The sequence below is a fragment of the Myodes glareolus genome, chromosome 9 (assembly GCF_982192425.1).
Source record: "Myodes glareolus chromosome 9, mMyoGla1.1, whole genome shotgun sequence".
In the NCBI taxonomy this organism is placed as follows: domain Eukaryota; kingdom Metazoa; phylum Chordata; class Mammalia; order Rodentia; family Cricetidae; genus Myodes; species Myodes glareolus.
Genome location: NC_142034.1, coordinates 49387005 through 49403565, shown reverse-complemented (window position 1 = coordinate 49403565; position 16561 = coordinate 49387005). Strand labels below are relative to the sequence as shown.

General features: G+C 39.8%; 2 protein-coding genes across 2 annotated transcripts; one reads left to right on the top strand and one right to left on the bottom strand.

Annotated features, from left to right (window-relative positions):
• The first annotated feature begins 1633 nt into the window (after window positions 1-1633).
• LOC148120897 (olfactory receptor 1496-like) lies at window positions 1634-2572 on the top strand. The gene has a single exon (XM_087909558.1). The coding sequence runs from the start codon at window positions 1634-1636 to the stop codon at window positions 2570-2572; it is 939 nt and encodes a 312-aa protein (XP_087765684.1).
• A 12354-nt stretch (window positions 2573-14926) lies between these two features.
• On the bottom strand, window positions 14927-15865 carry LOC148120896 (olfactory receptor 1496-like). The gene has a single exon (XM_087909557.1). It carries the CDS (start codon window positions 15863-15865, stop codon window positions 14927-14929), a length of 939 nt encoding a protein of 312 aa, XP_087765683.1.
• Between the last annotated feature and the right edge of the window lie 696 nt (window positions 15866-16561).

The following is a 16561-nucleotide window of genomic DNA, read 5'->3' as shown; positions in this document are numbered from 1 at the left end:
CATAAGAGGTAATTATTGTGCACATGTTAGGAATTTTGTCCTTTTGAACAAGATGGTCATCTGAGGAATGAACTAGGAAGAAGAGGACTTTATTTCCATCTCTGAATGCCAGTGTGTCTTAAACATACTAAGGAATACAGTGTTGAGACATGTGACATGTATTGGAATTGAATTTTCACTAGTATTTCAGACAAGGGATGATAGTATCCATTTCAAGAACATGGCTGCATGGTTTTAAACCCTGGAAAAAAAGATAAATATGGGACTCTGTATAATGTGCTTTGTTCGAGATTAAGGGAAGGAAAAAAATGTAATAAAACTCTTATACAGGGTCTTGAATTCTTTTTTCATGTTATGAGAAAAAAGCAAAAAATTTAAGAAAGAGAAGTTGGTCAACTATGTTCACAGCAGCATTGTTTGTCATAGCCAGAAACTGGAAACAACCTAAATGCCCTTCGATTGAAGAATGAATAAGAAAAATGTGGTCCATTTACACAATGGAATACTACACAGCAGAAAAAAATAACAACACCTTGAATTTTGCAGGCAAATGGATGGAGCTAGAAAACTTCATTTTGAATGAGGTAACCAAGATACAGAAAGACAATTACCACATGTACTCACTCATAATTGGTTTTTAAACATAAAGCAAAGAAAACCAGCCCACAAATCACAATCCTAGAGAACCTTGACAACAATAAGGACCCTAAGAGAGACATACATAGATCTAATCTACATGGGAAGTATAAAAAGATAAGATCTCTTGAGTACTTTGGGAGTATGGGGACTTTGGGAGAGGATTGAAGAAGGGGGGAGGTGTGGAGCAGAACGGAGAATAATGTAGAGCTCAATAAAAATAATGAAAAATAAAAAGAAGTTTGGAGAGAAATGAATTTGTCTTGGCACCCATTGAGCCTCTTATGCCTGATGAGGCAGGGGTGGGGGAGATTAGGAAGAAACCAGTGAAAGACAAAATACTCTAGGTTATAAAACAACTATGTCTGACTTTTAAATGGTAATCTAATACACCAAAGCATATGTGTTTTTCTAGGGGTTCATATAAGAATTATGAAGACGGAGTTGGAGAAAACTCACAGAAAGAAACTGTAGAATGGGGTAAACTACGGTTGCCTAGAATAAGTAGGCTGCAGAAAAGAGATATGGCAATACCTTTTGCATACCAGAAGCAATTAGGTGTCATTAGGCAGTCCTACCTAGTACATGCTAAAGCAACATTAAAAGAAGATGTTCATTGACTATAATGACTGAACACATTTGAATGTAGAAATACAAGTACTTTGATTGGAGTTTGACTAATTACTGTAGAGTATGCAACATGCCATGTGTATCACAAACATTGTCTGATTTACATTGGGACATGGAGATGGATGTGTGGGAGTGAGTTAAGGGACCAGGGTGGCATGCTGTAACTTACCAAGGACATCTGAGGAAATAAATGAACTGAATATATGCCCAGCGAATAGAAATTTTAAAGAATATGAAAAATAAAGTTCTTTTTTTCTAATGTAAACAAATGACACAAAATAGTCAAATTGATCTAAGATCTCCTACACACTAAACCATTGGGAGTTTAAGAAAGTTTTATTTTTCTTAAAGCCATTGGAAGCATATCATGACTAGAAACAACGAAACTTTCTTCTCAGAGTTCCTACTACTGGGCCTGTCCATCCCCCCAGCGTACCAGCACCTGTTCTATGCACTGTTCCTGGCCATGTACCTCACCATCATCCTGGGGAACCTGCTAATCATTGTCCTTGTTCTACTGGACCCCCATCTCCACACACCCATGTACTTGTTCCTCAGCAATTTGTCCTTTACTGACCTGTGCTTTTCCTCTGTCACAACGCCCAAATTGCTGCAGAACATGCAGAGTCAAATACCATCCATCACCTTTGGAGGCTGCCTGACACAGCTATACTTCTATATGTTTTTTGGAAACATGGAGATCTTCCTTCTTGTGGTCATGGCCTATGACCGCTATGTGGCCATCTGCTTCCCCCTTCATTACACCAGCATCATGAGCCCCAAGCTTTGTGTTTGTTTATTGCTGCCTCTGTGGATGTTGACTACATTGCATGCAATGATGCACACCCTGCTAATGGCTAGATTGTCTTTTTGTGAGAACAATGTAATTCTCCACTTTTTATGTGATCTATCTCCTCTTCTAAATCTGGCCTGCTCAGACACTTCTGTTAATGAATTGATGATATTTATCACAGGAGGGTCCTTTATTATTGTACCTTTTCTACTCATTGTTATATCCTATTCAAAGATTGTCTCCTCCATATTCAAGATATCATCTACCCAGGGTATCTACAAGGTCTTCTCCACCTGTGGTTCCCATCTGTCTGTGGTGTCTCTGTTCTATGGAACACTTTTTGGTCTCTACTTGTGTCCATCAACTAATTATTCTCCTGTGAAAGAAACTACCATGACCATGATGTACACTGTGGTGACTCCCATGTTAAATCCCTTTATCTACAGCCTGAGGAATAGAGATATAAAGAAGGCCCTACAAAGAGTTATCTACAATAAGAAAATTTCCTTGTAATGGTAGTAGTTGAGATTTTTACCTGATTTTATGTAATAAATGTATTAATGTTAATATTTTATATCAGATGTGGCCATGGTAGTTACATAAAAACAGACAAGTTGCTCAGTAAAATTCAACTGAAAACTCATACATAAATCTACACACCTATGTACACCTGATATTTTTTTAAAAACTCAGAAATACACAATGGAAAACAGAACGCATCTTCTACAAATGGTGTTGATCTTCCAGATGTCAGGAGGTAGACGAATGCAAGGAGATTCATATCTATCACCATGCACAAAACTCAAGTCCAAGTGGTTGAATATCTCAACTTGAAGCCAGATACACAGAGCCTAATAGAAGAGAAAGTGAGAAAAAAAACTTTCACATAAATTACATTACCAGAGGAGACAGCTTCCTGGACAGAACAGCAATAGCATAGGCACTAAAAACAGTAGTCAAAAAACGGGACCTCGCTCTCTTCCCCCCCCTCCCCTCTGGAGACACAAGATCTCCCCAGAGCTGCTCCCTTGCACGCTGGGCCTGGTCTGTGGGCTCGGTCCGGCAGGGGCAGCTCAGGTGCTTTGAGAGCCTGTCTGAGGACAGGCAAGCCCTGTCTCAGCTCAATCACATTCCTGGCCAGCAAGAGAGAGTGAACTTCTAGCAGACTTCCATTGGAGGTGGGGTGAGTTTTCCCCTGGCCAGAGGGCTCCCTCTAGGAGGAATTCAGCCTTTCCCCGCCCCCCTCGACTATCTGGTCACCAGGCAGAGGCGACTCCTCCCTGCGGAGCTCTCCTGAATCCCCTCCCAGCCTTTATCCAGGTACACCTTCCTCTCTTCCCCACTTCCCTCTGGGGCCACAAAATCTCTCCAGAGCAACTCCCTTGCTCGCTGGACCTGGGTTGTGAGTACAACCCGGTAGTAGGGAGTGCCTGTGTGTCAATAGACTGCCTGAGGAAAGGTAGGCCTTCTGTCAGTGAATTCCCTGCCCAACAAGGGAACCTGACCCGGTAACAGAAGATCCAGTAGAGAGCATTTGAAGGAAGAGATGGGCAGACGCCAAGGCAAGAACTCCTCCAACAATCTAAAAAACAACATGAAAACACCAGAACCCAATGACCCTACAATAGAAGGACTTGAACCTCTTAATTCAGAAGAAGCAGGAAAAAATGCCATTATGAAAGCAATAGAGTCCCTTAAACAGGATATGAATAACTCCCTTAAAGAACTGGATGAGAAGTATAACAAAAAGATTGAAGAAATGAGTAAAGAAATGGATGAAAAATATAAAAAAAACATCGAAGAAATGAGTAAATCCATGAATGATATATTGGGAAACCAAGAAAAAACAATCAAACAGGTAATGGAAACAGTTCAAGAATTGAAAACTGAAATGGAGGCAATGAAGAAAACACAAAACGAGGGCCGGCTGGATATGGAAAATCTAGGTAAACGAACAGAGACTACAGAATCAAGCATAACCAATAGGATACAAGAGATGGAAGAACGAATCTCAGAGTCTGAAGATACCATAGAGAAAATAAATGCTCTGATCAAAGAAAACAGCAAATCCAATAAATTCTCATCACAAAACATTCAAGAAATCTGGGACACAATAAAAAAACCAAATCTAAGAACAATAGGGATTGAAGAAGGAGAAGAACTGCAGATCAAAGGACCAGAAAATATATTCAACAAAATTATAGAAGAAAACTTTCCCAATCTAAAGAATGATATTCCTATGAAGGTTCAAGAAGCATACAGAACACCGAATAGGCTTGATCAAAAAAAAACATCCCCTTGCCATATAATAATCAAAACACAAAACATACAGATTAAAGAAAGAATATAAAGAGATGCAAGGGAAAAAGGGCAAGTAACTTATAAAGGTAAACCTATCAGACTCACACCGGACTTCTCTATGTAAACCAGGAAAGCCAGAAGGTCCTGGATAGAGGTACTGCAGAAACTAAGAGTCCATGGATGCAAGCCCAGACTAATATACCCAGCCAAGCTATCATTCACTATCGATGGAGAAAACAAAATATTCCAGGATAAGAACAAATTTAAACAATTTGCAGCCACAAACCCAGCCTTACAGAAATTAATAGAAGGAAAATTGCAACCAAAGGAGTCCAACATTGCCAGCACTGCTTACAATAACTCAGACATCTAGCGACCCTTCAAGAGCTTGACTCAAAGAAGGGACACATACAAACTCTATTAATCAAACAAAAAATAATAATAACCGGAGTCAACAACCACTGGTCATTAATATCACTTAATGTTAATGGACTCAATTCACCTATAAAAAGGCACAGACTAAGAGACTGGATACGAAAACAGGATCCAACATTCTGCTGTTTACAAGAAACACACCTCAACCACAAAGACAGACATTTACTCAGAGTAAAGGGTTGGGAAAAGGTTTTTCAAGCAAACGGACCTAAGAAACAAGCAGGCGTGGCCATTCTAATCTCCAACAAAATTGACTTCAAACTAAAATCAATCAGAAGAGATGGAGATGGACATTTTATACTCATAACAGGAACAATTCATCAGGAGGAAGTCTCAATCCTGAATATCTACACCCCTAATATAAAGCCTCCTACTTATGTAAAAGAAACACTTCTAGAACTCAAGGCAGTCATCAAACCACACACACTAATAGTAGGAGACTTCAACACTCCTCTCTCTCCAATGGATAGGTCAATCAGACAGAAACCTAACAGAGAATTAAGAGAATTACTGGAGGTATTGAATCAAATGGACTTAACAGACATCTATAGAATATTCCACCCAAATAGGAAAGAATATACCTTCTTCTCTGCAGCTCATGGAACCTTCTCGAAAATTGACCACATACTGGGTAACAAAGCAAACTTCCACAGATACAAAAAAATATTAGTAACCACTTGTGTCTTGTCAGACCACCATGGATTAAAGTTAGAATTCAAGAACAGTGCTACCCCCAGGAAGCCAACAAATTCATGGAAGTTGAACAGTCAACTACTGAATCACCCCTGGGTCAAGGAAGAAATAAAGAAAGAAATTAAAGTCTTCCTTGAATTTAATGAAAATAAAGACACAACATACTCAAACCTATGGGACACTATGAAAGCAGTGCTAAGAGGAAAGTTCATAGCACTAAGTGCCCAATTAAAGAAAACGGAGAAAGCACACATTGGAGACTTAACAGCACACTTGAAAGCTCTAGAAAAAAAAGAAGCTGATTCACCCAGGAGGAGTAGAAGACTGGAAATAATCAAACTGAGGGCTGAAATCAACAAAATAGAAACACAGAAAACAATCCAAAGAATCAATGAATCAAAAAGCTGGTTCTTGGAGAAAATCAACAAGATCGACAAACCCCTATCCAAATTAATCAAACGGCAGAGAGAGAACATGCAAATTAATAAGATCAGAAATGAAAAGGGGGACATAACCACAGACACAGAGGAAATTCAGAGAATCATTAGATCTTACTACGAAAGTTTATATGCCACAAAGTTGGAAAATGTAAAAGAAATGGACAGTTTTTTAGATAAGTACCATATACCAAAGTTGAACCAAGAACAGGTGAACAATCTAAATAGACCTGTCAGTCGTGAAGAATTAGAAGCTGTTATTAAAAATCTCCCTACCAAAAAAAGCCCAGGGCCAGATGGTTTCAATGCAGAATTCTACCGGAACTTCCAGGAAGAGCTAATACCTATACTCCTTAATGTATTTCACAATATAGAAACAGAAGAATCACTGCCAAACTCTTTTTTATGAAGCTACAGTAACCCTGATACCAAAACCACACAAAGACACAACCAGGAAAGAGAATTACAGACCAATATCACTCATGAACATTGACGCAAAAATACTCAATAAAATACTGGCAAACCGAATCCAAGAATACATTAGAAAAATTATCCATTATGATCAAGTGGGCTTCATCCCAGAGATGCAGGGCTGGTTCAACATACGCAAATCTATCAATGTAATCCATCATATAAATAAACTGAAAGAAAAAAACCATATGATCATTTCATTGGATGCTGAAAAAGCATTTGACAAAATTCAACACCCATTTATGATAAAGGTGTTGGAGAGACTGGGGATACAAGGATCATACCTAAATATAATAAAAGCAATATACAGCAAACCGTCAGCTAACATCAAATTGAACGGAGAGAAACTCAAAGCCTTTCCACTAAAATCAGGAACACGACAAGGCTGTCCACTCTCACCATTCCTCTTCAATATAGTGCTTGAAGTTCTAGCAATAGCAATAAGACAACATAAGGAGATCAAGGGGATTCGAATTGGAAAAGATGAAGTTAAACTTTCGTTATTTGCAGACAATATGATAGTGTACATCAGCGACCCCATAAACTCTTCCAAAGAACTCCTACAGTTGATAAACACCTTTAATAATGTGGCAGAATACAAGATCAACTCCAAAAAATCGGTTGCCCTCCTATATACAAAGGATAAAGAAGCAGAGAGGGAAATCAGAGAAACATCACCTTTCATGATAGCCACAAATAGCATAAAATATCTTGGGGTAACTCTAACCAAGGAAGTGAAAGACCTATTTGACAAAAACTTTAAGTCTTTGAAGAAAGACATTGAGGAGGATACCAGAAAATGGAAAGACCTTCCCTGCTCTTGGATAGGGAGAATCAACATAGTAAAAATGGCAATTCTACCAAAAGCAATCTATAGATTCAATGCAATTCCCATTAAAATCCCATCAAACTTCTTTACAGACCTTGAGAGAACAATAATCAAGTTTATATGGAAAAACAAAAAACCCAGGATAGCCAAAACAATCTTATACAATAAAGGAACCTCTGGAGGCATTACCATCCCTGACTTCAAACTGTATTACAGAGCAACAGTATTGAAAACAGCTTGGTATTGGCATAACAACAGAGAAGTCGACCTATGGAATCGAATAGAAGACCCGGGTATTAACCCACAAACTTATGAACACCTGATTTTTGACAAGGGAGCTAAAGCTATACAATGGAAGAAAGATAGCATCTTTAACAAATGGTGCTGGCATAACTGGATGTCAACCTGTAGAAGAATGAAAATAGATCCATATCTATCACCATGCACAAAACTCAGGTCCAAATGGATAAAAGACATCAACATTAATCCGACCACTTTGAACCTGATAGAAGAGAAAGTGGGAAGTAGTCTACAAGATATAGGCACAGGAGACCACTTCCTAAGCAGAACCCCAGGAGCGCAGACAATAAGAGAAACAATAAATAAATGAGACCTACTGAAACTGAGAAGCTTCTGTAAAGCAAAGGACACTGTCAGTAAGACAAAAAGGCTACCTTCTGACTGGGAAAAGATCTTCACAAACCCTGCAACAGATAAAGGTCTGATCTCCAAAATATACAAAGAACTCAAGAAACTAGACACTAAAACTCTAATTAACCCAATTAAAAAATGGGGTACTGATCTGAACAGAGAATTCACTACAGATGAACTTCGAAGGGCTAAAAAGCACTTAAGGTCATGCTCAACCTCCTTAGCGATCAGGGAAATGCAAATCAAAACAACTTTGAGATATCATCTTACACCTGTCAGAATAGCCAAACTCAAAAACACCAATGATAGCCTATGCTGGAGAGGATGTGGAATGAGGGGAACACTCATCCATTGTTGGTGGGAATGCAAACTTGTGCAGCCACTGTGGAAATCAGTGTGGCGGTTTCTCAGGAAACTGGGAGTCAACCTCCCTCAGGACCCAGCAATTCCACTCTTGGGAATATACCCTAGAGATTCCTTAACATACTACAAAAGCATTTGTTCGACTATGTTCATAGCAGCACTATTTGTAATAGCCAGAACCTGGAAACAGCCTAGGTGCCCCTCAATAGAAGAATGGTTAAAAAAGGTGTGGAACATATACACATTAGAGTTTTACTCAGCAGTAAAAAACAATGACATCTTGAATTTTGCATGCAAATGGATGGAAATAGAAAACGCTTTACTGAGTGAGGTAAGCCAGACCCAAAAAGAGGAACATGGTATGTATTCACTCATAAGTGGATTCTAACCATAATTAAAGGTCTTTGAGCCTATTATTCGTGATCCTAGAGAAGCTAAATAAGAAGATGAACCTGATGAAGATTATTTAGCTATCCGCCAGGAGGTAGGAAACACACAAGAGTCCCAGGTAACCTCGGGTGCATGGGGGGGTGGGAGGGTTGTCGGAAAGGGAGAGGGTTAGAGAGAAGGGAGTAGGGGAGGATTGGGGAAAGATCGGGGGACTGGGATGGGGGGGAGGGAGGGAGGATGGATATGGGATCAGGCAAGTATATACCTCAACTAAGGGAATCATTTTAGGGTTTACAAGAGACTTGATTATAAAGGGGATCCCCGGTCCAAGGAGAGATCCCCAGATGGTTCTCTGGACAGAGGAGAGGGTGCCTGAACCGGCCTTGGCCCACAACCATACTGATGAATATTTTGCATGTCACCATAGAACCCTCATCTGGCGATGGATGGAGATGGAGGCGGAGAACCACGTTGGAACACTGGACCTAGCTCCCTAGGTCCAAATAAGAGGCAGAAGGAAAGAGAACGTGAGCAAAGAAGGCAAGGGCAGAGGAAACCTTCATCCGACAATGGATGGCGATACAGATGGAGACCCATATTGGAACACCGAACTGAGCACTCCACGGTCCAAATGAGGAACAGAAAGATGAAGAAAATTAAAAAAGTAATCAGGACTGCAAGGGATGCGAGCACCCACTGATACAAGGGAACTGATATAATGAGAGTTCACCAAGGCCTGTTGGACTGGGACTGAACGAGGACGTGATCCAACCAGATTCTCTGAATGTGGCTGGCCCGGAGCCTTTTTGAAAAGCCATTGACAATGACACTGGGACTTGCTTCCTCTGCATATACTGGATTTTGGCGCTCCAGTCTGTTTGGACTCTCACCTTTCCTGGACCTGGAGGGAGGGGGGAGGAACTTGAACTTCCCACAGGGCAGGAAACCCTGACTGCTCTAGGGGATAGAGAGGGAGGAGGAGAGGGAGTGGGGGGAGTGGGAGGGTGTTGGAAGGAGGGGCTGAAATGGAAACTTTTATAATTTAATAAAAAAAAAAGAATGAACTTCAAAAAAAAAAAACGGTACCTCATGCAACTGAAAAGCTTCTGCACAGCAAAATATACCGTCAAAAGGGCAAAACAGTAACATACAGAAAAAAAAAAATTTTCTAACTCTCCACCCAACATATGCTACTATCCAAAATATATAAAGAACTCAAGAATTTATATATGCATAAACCAAATAATCCAATCTGAAAAAGGGGTGCAGATCTAAACAACAACAAATTATCAACAGAGGACTCAGAAATGGATGAGAAATTATTAGGGAAATGTTTAGCATCCTTAGACATCAAGGAAATACAAATCAAAACTACTTCAAGATTCCATCTTAGACCTTCCAAAATGACAAAGATGGAAAACACAACTGACAACTCATGCTAGTGAGGATATGCAGCGAAGGAAGGATTCTTTGATTGTTAGCAGCTGTGAAAACTTTTTTAAAATTTATATATTTATTTTTTAAAAATCAGTCTTTTCTCATTTTACATACCAATTCCAGTTCTAACTCCCTCTCCTCCTCCTACTCCCTTCACCTTGTCTACCACCCAACCACATCCCTCCTCAGAGAGGGTAAAGCTTAACATGGGGAGTCAACAAATCCTAGCACATTGCTTTGAGGCAGGAACAAGGCACTCCACACTTAATCTATGCTGATCAAGGTATCCCTCCAAAGAGAATGAGCTCCAAAAAGCCAGTTGAAGCAATAGGGATAAATCCCGGGTCCACTGCTGGTGGTCCCACAGTCTGCCCCAGTCATACAACTGTCACCCACATTCACAGGGCCTAATTAGGTACTATGCTGGTTCCTCTCCTGTCAGGCCAGAGTTTGTCAGTTCCCATTAATTCAGGTAAGCTGTCTCAGTGGGTATCCCCATAATGGTCTTGACCCCAGTGCTCATGCTATTGCTACTCTTTCTCTAAAACTATACTTTGGAAGCTTAGACCAGTGCTCCACTGTGGAACTCTGCATCTGATTCCATCAGTTGCTGGATGAAGGCTCAGTGATGACACCTAAGGTAGTCATCAATCAGGTTACAAGGATAGACCAATTCGGGCACGCTCTCCAAAATAGCTTAGGGTCTTAGTTGGGGTCATTCTTGTGGATTTCTTGGAATTTCTTTAATACCAATTTTCTTGCTAGCCCCATAAGGGCTCCCTCAATCAAGAAATCTTTTTTTCTTCCTCTTCACTTTGGAGCCTCTTGGGCATATCCCCAACAATGCTCCATCCTACCATAAGGGAAATTGTTCAACTATGTTGATAGCAGATTTATTAATAATAGTGAGAAACTGGAAATAACCTAGATGTCCCTTACCCAAAGAATGGATTTTTAAAATGTGGTATATCCATACAATGGAGTATCTACTCAGCTGTCAAAAAACATAACATCATGAAATTTGCAGGCAAATAGTAAGAACTAGAAAAAAATCATGCTAAATGAGGCAACACAGATCCAGAAAGACAAGCAAGGTATGTACTCACTTATAATTGGATATTAGCTGTTAAATAAAGTATAATCATGAGAAAATCCAAAGATCCAGAGAGGTTAAGTAATAAGGTAGTCTCAAGGAACGATCCATAGATCTCATTGGAAAGGGAAAATACTATGGATTTTTCAGGTGTACTGGGGGCCTGTAGGGATCAGAACAGGAGAGATAAGACCAAGTGTGTAAGGGGCAGAGGAAGAACCATACTGGGAGAGATGACTGAAATTGGGGACTTCTGTGTGATGATGTAGAAACCTGGTGCAGTGGAAATTCCTAGAATCACGAAAGAGATCCTAGCAAAGTCTCCTAGTAATGGGAGAAACAGGGCCCAAACTGACCATCTTCTACAAGCAAGCAAGGATCCTTATACCCCCCGGAAAGGTCAATGAATTGTTTCCTAATGATATTCTACTATACTCATAGATTGGTGGCTATACCAATTGTCATCAGACAGGGATCATACAGCTAATGATGGAAGCAAATGCAGAGACCGACAGCCAGACACAATAGACAGAGCCAGAGGATCCCAGAAGAAGACTGGCATAAAGGATTATAAAAGGCAGCGGTGTCAAGGACACTTCAAGAACATGATCCACAGAATTAACTAAGCTGGGCTCATAGAGACTCACAAAGATTGAAGCAGCAATCACAGAGTCTAGACTGCTCCGAAATAGATCTTCTGGTTATACATTATGGTATGCAGCTTGGTGTTCTTAAGGGATTCCTAGCTGTGAGAGTGTGGATGTCTTTGATTCCTACCTGAGCTTGGAACCATTTTCCTCCTACTGGGTTGTCTTGCTATGAGGGTTTGTGCCTAGTCTTATTGTAACTTGTGCCATGTTCAGTTAATATTCCTAGGGGACCTGCTCATTTTAGGGAAACAAAGAAGGAGTGAATCTTGGGGAGAGGGGAGTAGGAGAGGGTTTGAGGATATGAGGGAGGGAAACTGTGGTTGGGATGTAATGTACGAGAGAATAAAAATAAATAAATAAAATGTACTTGCATGAGGAATATAGTCATACCATTTGATGGAATCCCATAACTGCAGTAGCTATGTGCTCAGGTGCACAATTTCCCTTTCATATTGTAACTCTATGATCAAGATTTTTGAGGAAATGTCTAATATCTTTTTTACTAGAGCAGCTACAATATTTCAAAGGCCCATCACTGATGTGTGGGAGTTCCATTTCCTTTATGTGGTCTCATTGTGCAGCCAGCTGACAGCACAGGGCCATACTGTTCAGCTAGGCTGAGCCCACAGGTGCCACTGTGCAGTGAGGCTGATCTCACAGGGTCTCACTGTGAAGCATGTGCTGACCTCACAGGATCACACTGTGCATGGGCTGACCTCACAGGTTCACACTTTAGCCTGCGTTGACCTCACAAGGTCTCACTATGTAGCAAGCCCGATCTTACATTTACCTGATGTTTTTACCTAAACCTCAGCAGTACTGGTATCACTGGCATGATCCATCACACAAGGATGGATTTTTTTTATGTTCAGTTGTTCAGTTAACCTCTCTTGTTATGCAACTCTCTCTTTAGACCACTTGCACTCTGACACAAATCATCTTCTACATTGTATATTGTATTCTACACATAGTATTATGGTAAAATAATTATATAATTGCATGTAACAATTAAATTTTTAATATTTATTTATTTATTATGTATACAGTATTATGTCTGTGTGCATTCTGCAGGCCAGAAGAGGACACCAGACCTCATTACAGATGGTTGTGAGCCACCATGTGGTTGCCGGGAATTGAGCTCAGGACCTTTGGATGAGCAGGCAATGCTCTTAACCACTGAGCCATATCTCCAGTCCCTTTTTTAAAAATTATTTATTATATATACAGTGTTCTCACTGCGTATATGCCTATAGGCCAGAAGCTCAGACGCAGGCACCAGAGCTCATTACAGATGGTTGTGAGCCACCATGTGGTTGCTGGGAATTGAAATCAGGACCTCTGGAAGAACAGCCGATGCTCTTAACTTCTGATCCATCTCACCAACCCCCACACTTAAAAATTTTTAAATATGTTTTACTAGATATGCATTCTAGGCTGTGTCTTTTATATTGCTCAGTAGAGCTTCTGTTTCTTTCCTACAACATTTACACCTAATGTCGTTGCTATTGAATATAAAATCCACTTATGTCTTTTAAACTCTGTTTTTCACATGTGGAAGAAAAGGAGTTAATGTATATATTGTCTGTCTTGTCCCTGTTAATTTTGTGATACAATGACAATGGGATTCAGAGTTTAACTACAACAGCTGGGTGATACCTACATCATATGGGTAAACACTAATAAATATCTTTGAACAATATTCAAGAAAAGGAACAATTCAAAATTCTATGAGCAACTATGTACTTTCATAAATAAATGTATGTAAAAATAAGTGGTTATGCAGATCACTGTGTAGGAGATGACATCATAATGCAAGAAACAAGCTAAAGAACAAAGAGAAGCCTATGTGGGAACAAAAGACTTCAAAGTCTGCATGTTCTTATTGAAGTTTATACAGAGGCTCAAGTGGAGATGCTGAGTGAGTGAGAAGCTCTAACAGCAGGATATGTTTCATCTGGAGTTGGATTCATGGAGGTCAACAAAGTATGAAGAACTGGGTTTGCATGTCATCACCTAACAAGGACTGCTGAGGAAATAATATGAACCAATGTTATTTTATGCCATAGTTGAATGCCATAGTGAGGCAAAGACTATAAAAAATAAAGTTCTTTGTAAAGTAAATAAATGATACAAAAGGGTCAAATTGACCTGTGATTTAGTGCATGCTCTATCATTACCACTCCATGTGAGATGGGAAGTCACTGAGACTCATATACTTCAGTCTATGAAACAGAACCTTCTGTATCTATTTGATACTGTCATATGGGTAAAATAAATCAATCCACTATAAACAGAAGATTGACAAAGTAAAATATGAAACATAGAAGAGACTCTACCAGCTTCTACATTTCTTTCTTCTTTTTCTCATCTTGGGTAAGTAAATTAAATGGATTATCGTTATTAGTCTATGTCAAATTAAGAGAAAAATTGCATAACTGGCATGGTTGTACAAAATGGTTATCCCAAATTGTTTCAGAATCAATAAGCGTCAGACAGGAAACACGGTTATGGAAAGAAAAGGGGAAAATAGGAGAAAAAAATTCAAAACCATGTGGGAGAACCTATATGATGTATTAGAAGAAACTTGTGTGGTGGAGAGTTTTCATTGTAATTGAGTGTCTTGAATCTCTTATTTACACTATTTGACTGATGTATCAATGAATGCGGAACTCAGGGTAAATGATAAAATGTTTCAGTGAATTAATAATGTAAAGAACAGAGACATATTAGACAAAACATTCTCCACTATGCATGTAAAGAAATATTTATGCAAAGTAATGAAGGAGATGTAGCCGGATCTCAAAGACAATCTTTCCAACTTTGACTATATCTTTTCACTTTCAAGTATGTCCTGTGATGATGACTAACATATGACATAAAATAATGAGGACACTAAGAGAGACATACATGGGAAGTAGAAAAAGACAAGATCTCCTGAGTAAACTTTGAACATAAGGATCTTGGGGGAGGGATGAAGGGCAGGGGAGAGGCAGGGAGGGGAGTAGAGAAAAATCTAGTCCTCAATAAAAATAGAAGAGGGGTATAAAGAATGTAGAAAATACATTAACATCAACACATTTATTATATAAAATCAGGTAAAAATCTCAAGTACTACCATTACAAGGAGATTTTCTTATTGCAGATAACTATTTGCAGGGCCCTCTTCATATCTCTGTTCCTCAGGCTGTAGATAAACGGATTTAGCATGGGAGTCACCACAGTGTACATCATGGTCATGGTAGTTTCTTTCACAGGAGAATAATTAGCAGATGGACACAAATAGAGACCAAAAATTGTCCCATAGAACAGAGACACCACAGACAAATGGGAACCACAGGTGGAGAAGACCTTGTAGATACCCTGGGTTGAAGAAAGCTTGAATATGGAGGAGACAATCCTTGCATAGGATATAACAATGAGTAGGAATGGTACAATAGTGAAGGACCCTCCTGTGATAAATATCATCAATTCATTAACAGAAGTGTCTGAGCAAGCCAGCTTCAGCAGTGCAGATATGTCACAGAAAAAGTGGAGAATCACATTGTTCTCACAAAAAGACAATCTAGCCATGAGCAGGGTGTGCACCATTGCATGGAATGTAGTCACCATCAACAGAGGCAGCAACAGACAAACACAAAGCTTGGGGCTCATGATGCTGGTGTAATGAAGGGGGAAGCAGATGGCCACATAGCGGTCATAGGCCATGACCACAAGAAGGAAGATCTCCATGTTTCCAAAAAACATATAGAAGTATAGCTGTGTCAGGCAGCCTCCAAAGGTGATGGATGGTATTTGACTCTGCATGTTCTGCAGCAATTTGGGCGTTGTGACAGAGGAAAAGCACAGGTCAGTAAAGGACAAATTGCTGAGGAACAAGTACATGGGTGTGTGGAGATGGGGGTCCAGTAGAACAAGGACAATGATTAGCAGGTTCCCCAGGATGGTGGTGAGGTACATGGCCAGGAACAGTGCATAGAACAGGTGCTGGTACGCTGGGGGGATGGACAGGCCCAGTAGTAGGAACTCTGAGAAGAAAGTTTCGTTGTTTCTAGTCATGATATGCCTACCATGGCTCTTAGAAAAAATAAATACTTTCTTTTTATTATTATTTTATTACTTTAAAAAGTACCAATCCAAATTCCCACTCCCTCCTCTCTTCCCACTCCCTTCCCTCTTTCCACTCCTTCCACATACCCTTGCAACACTCTGCCCTCCAATCCTAAGAGAGGACAAGGCACCCTGTACTGTGGCAAGCCCAAGGCCCTCCCTACTACATGTAGACTGAGCAGTTTAAACTCCCAATGGTTGAGCCTGTATGAGATCATAGATCAATTTGACTATTTTGTCTCATTTGTTTACATTAGAAAAAAAGAACTTTATTTTTCATAGTTTTTAATTTTTATATTCTTTGACATGGAATAATCTCAGTCCATTTATTCCCTAAGATGTCCTTGGTAAGTTACTGGATTCCATATCAGTCCCTTCACTCTCTCAACAACTATTCCCACACATCCATCTCCATATCCCAGTGTAAAACAGATGTGGTTTGTGACACACGTGGCATGTTGTATGCTCTACAGTAATTAATCATACTATCATGAAAGTAATTGTCTCTTTACATTCAAGTGTATTCAGTCATTATAGTCAATGATTGAGTTTTCTTAATGTTGCTTTAGCATGTACTAGGACTGCCTAATCACACTTCATTGCTTCTGGTATGCAGACTGTATTGGCGTATCTCTTTCTGTCTGC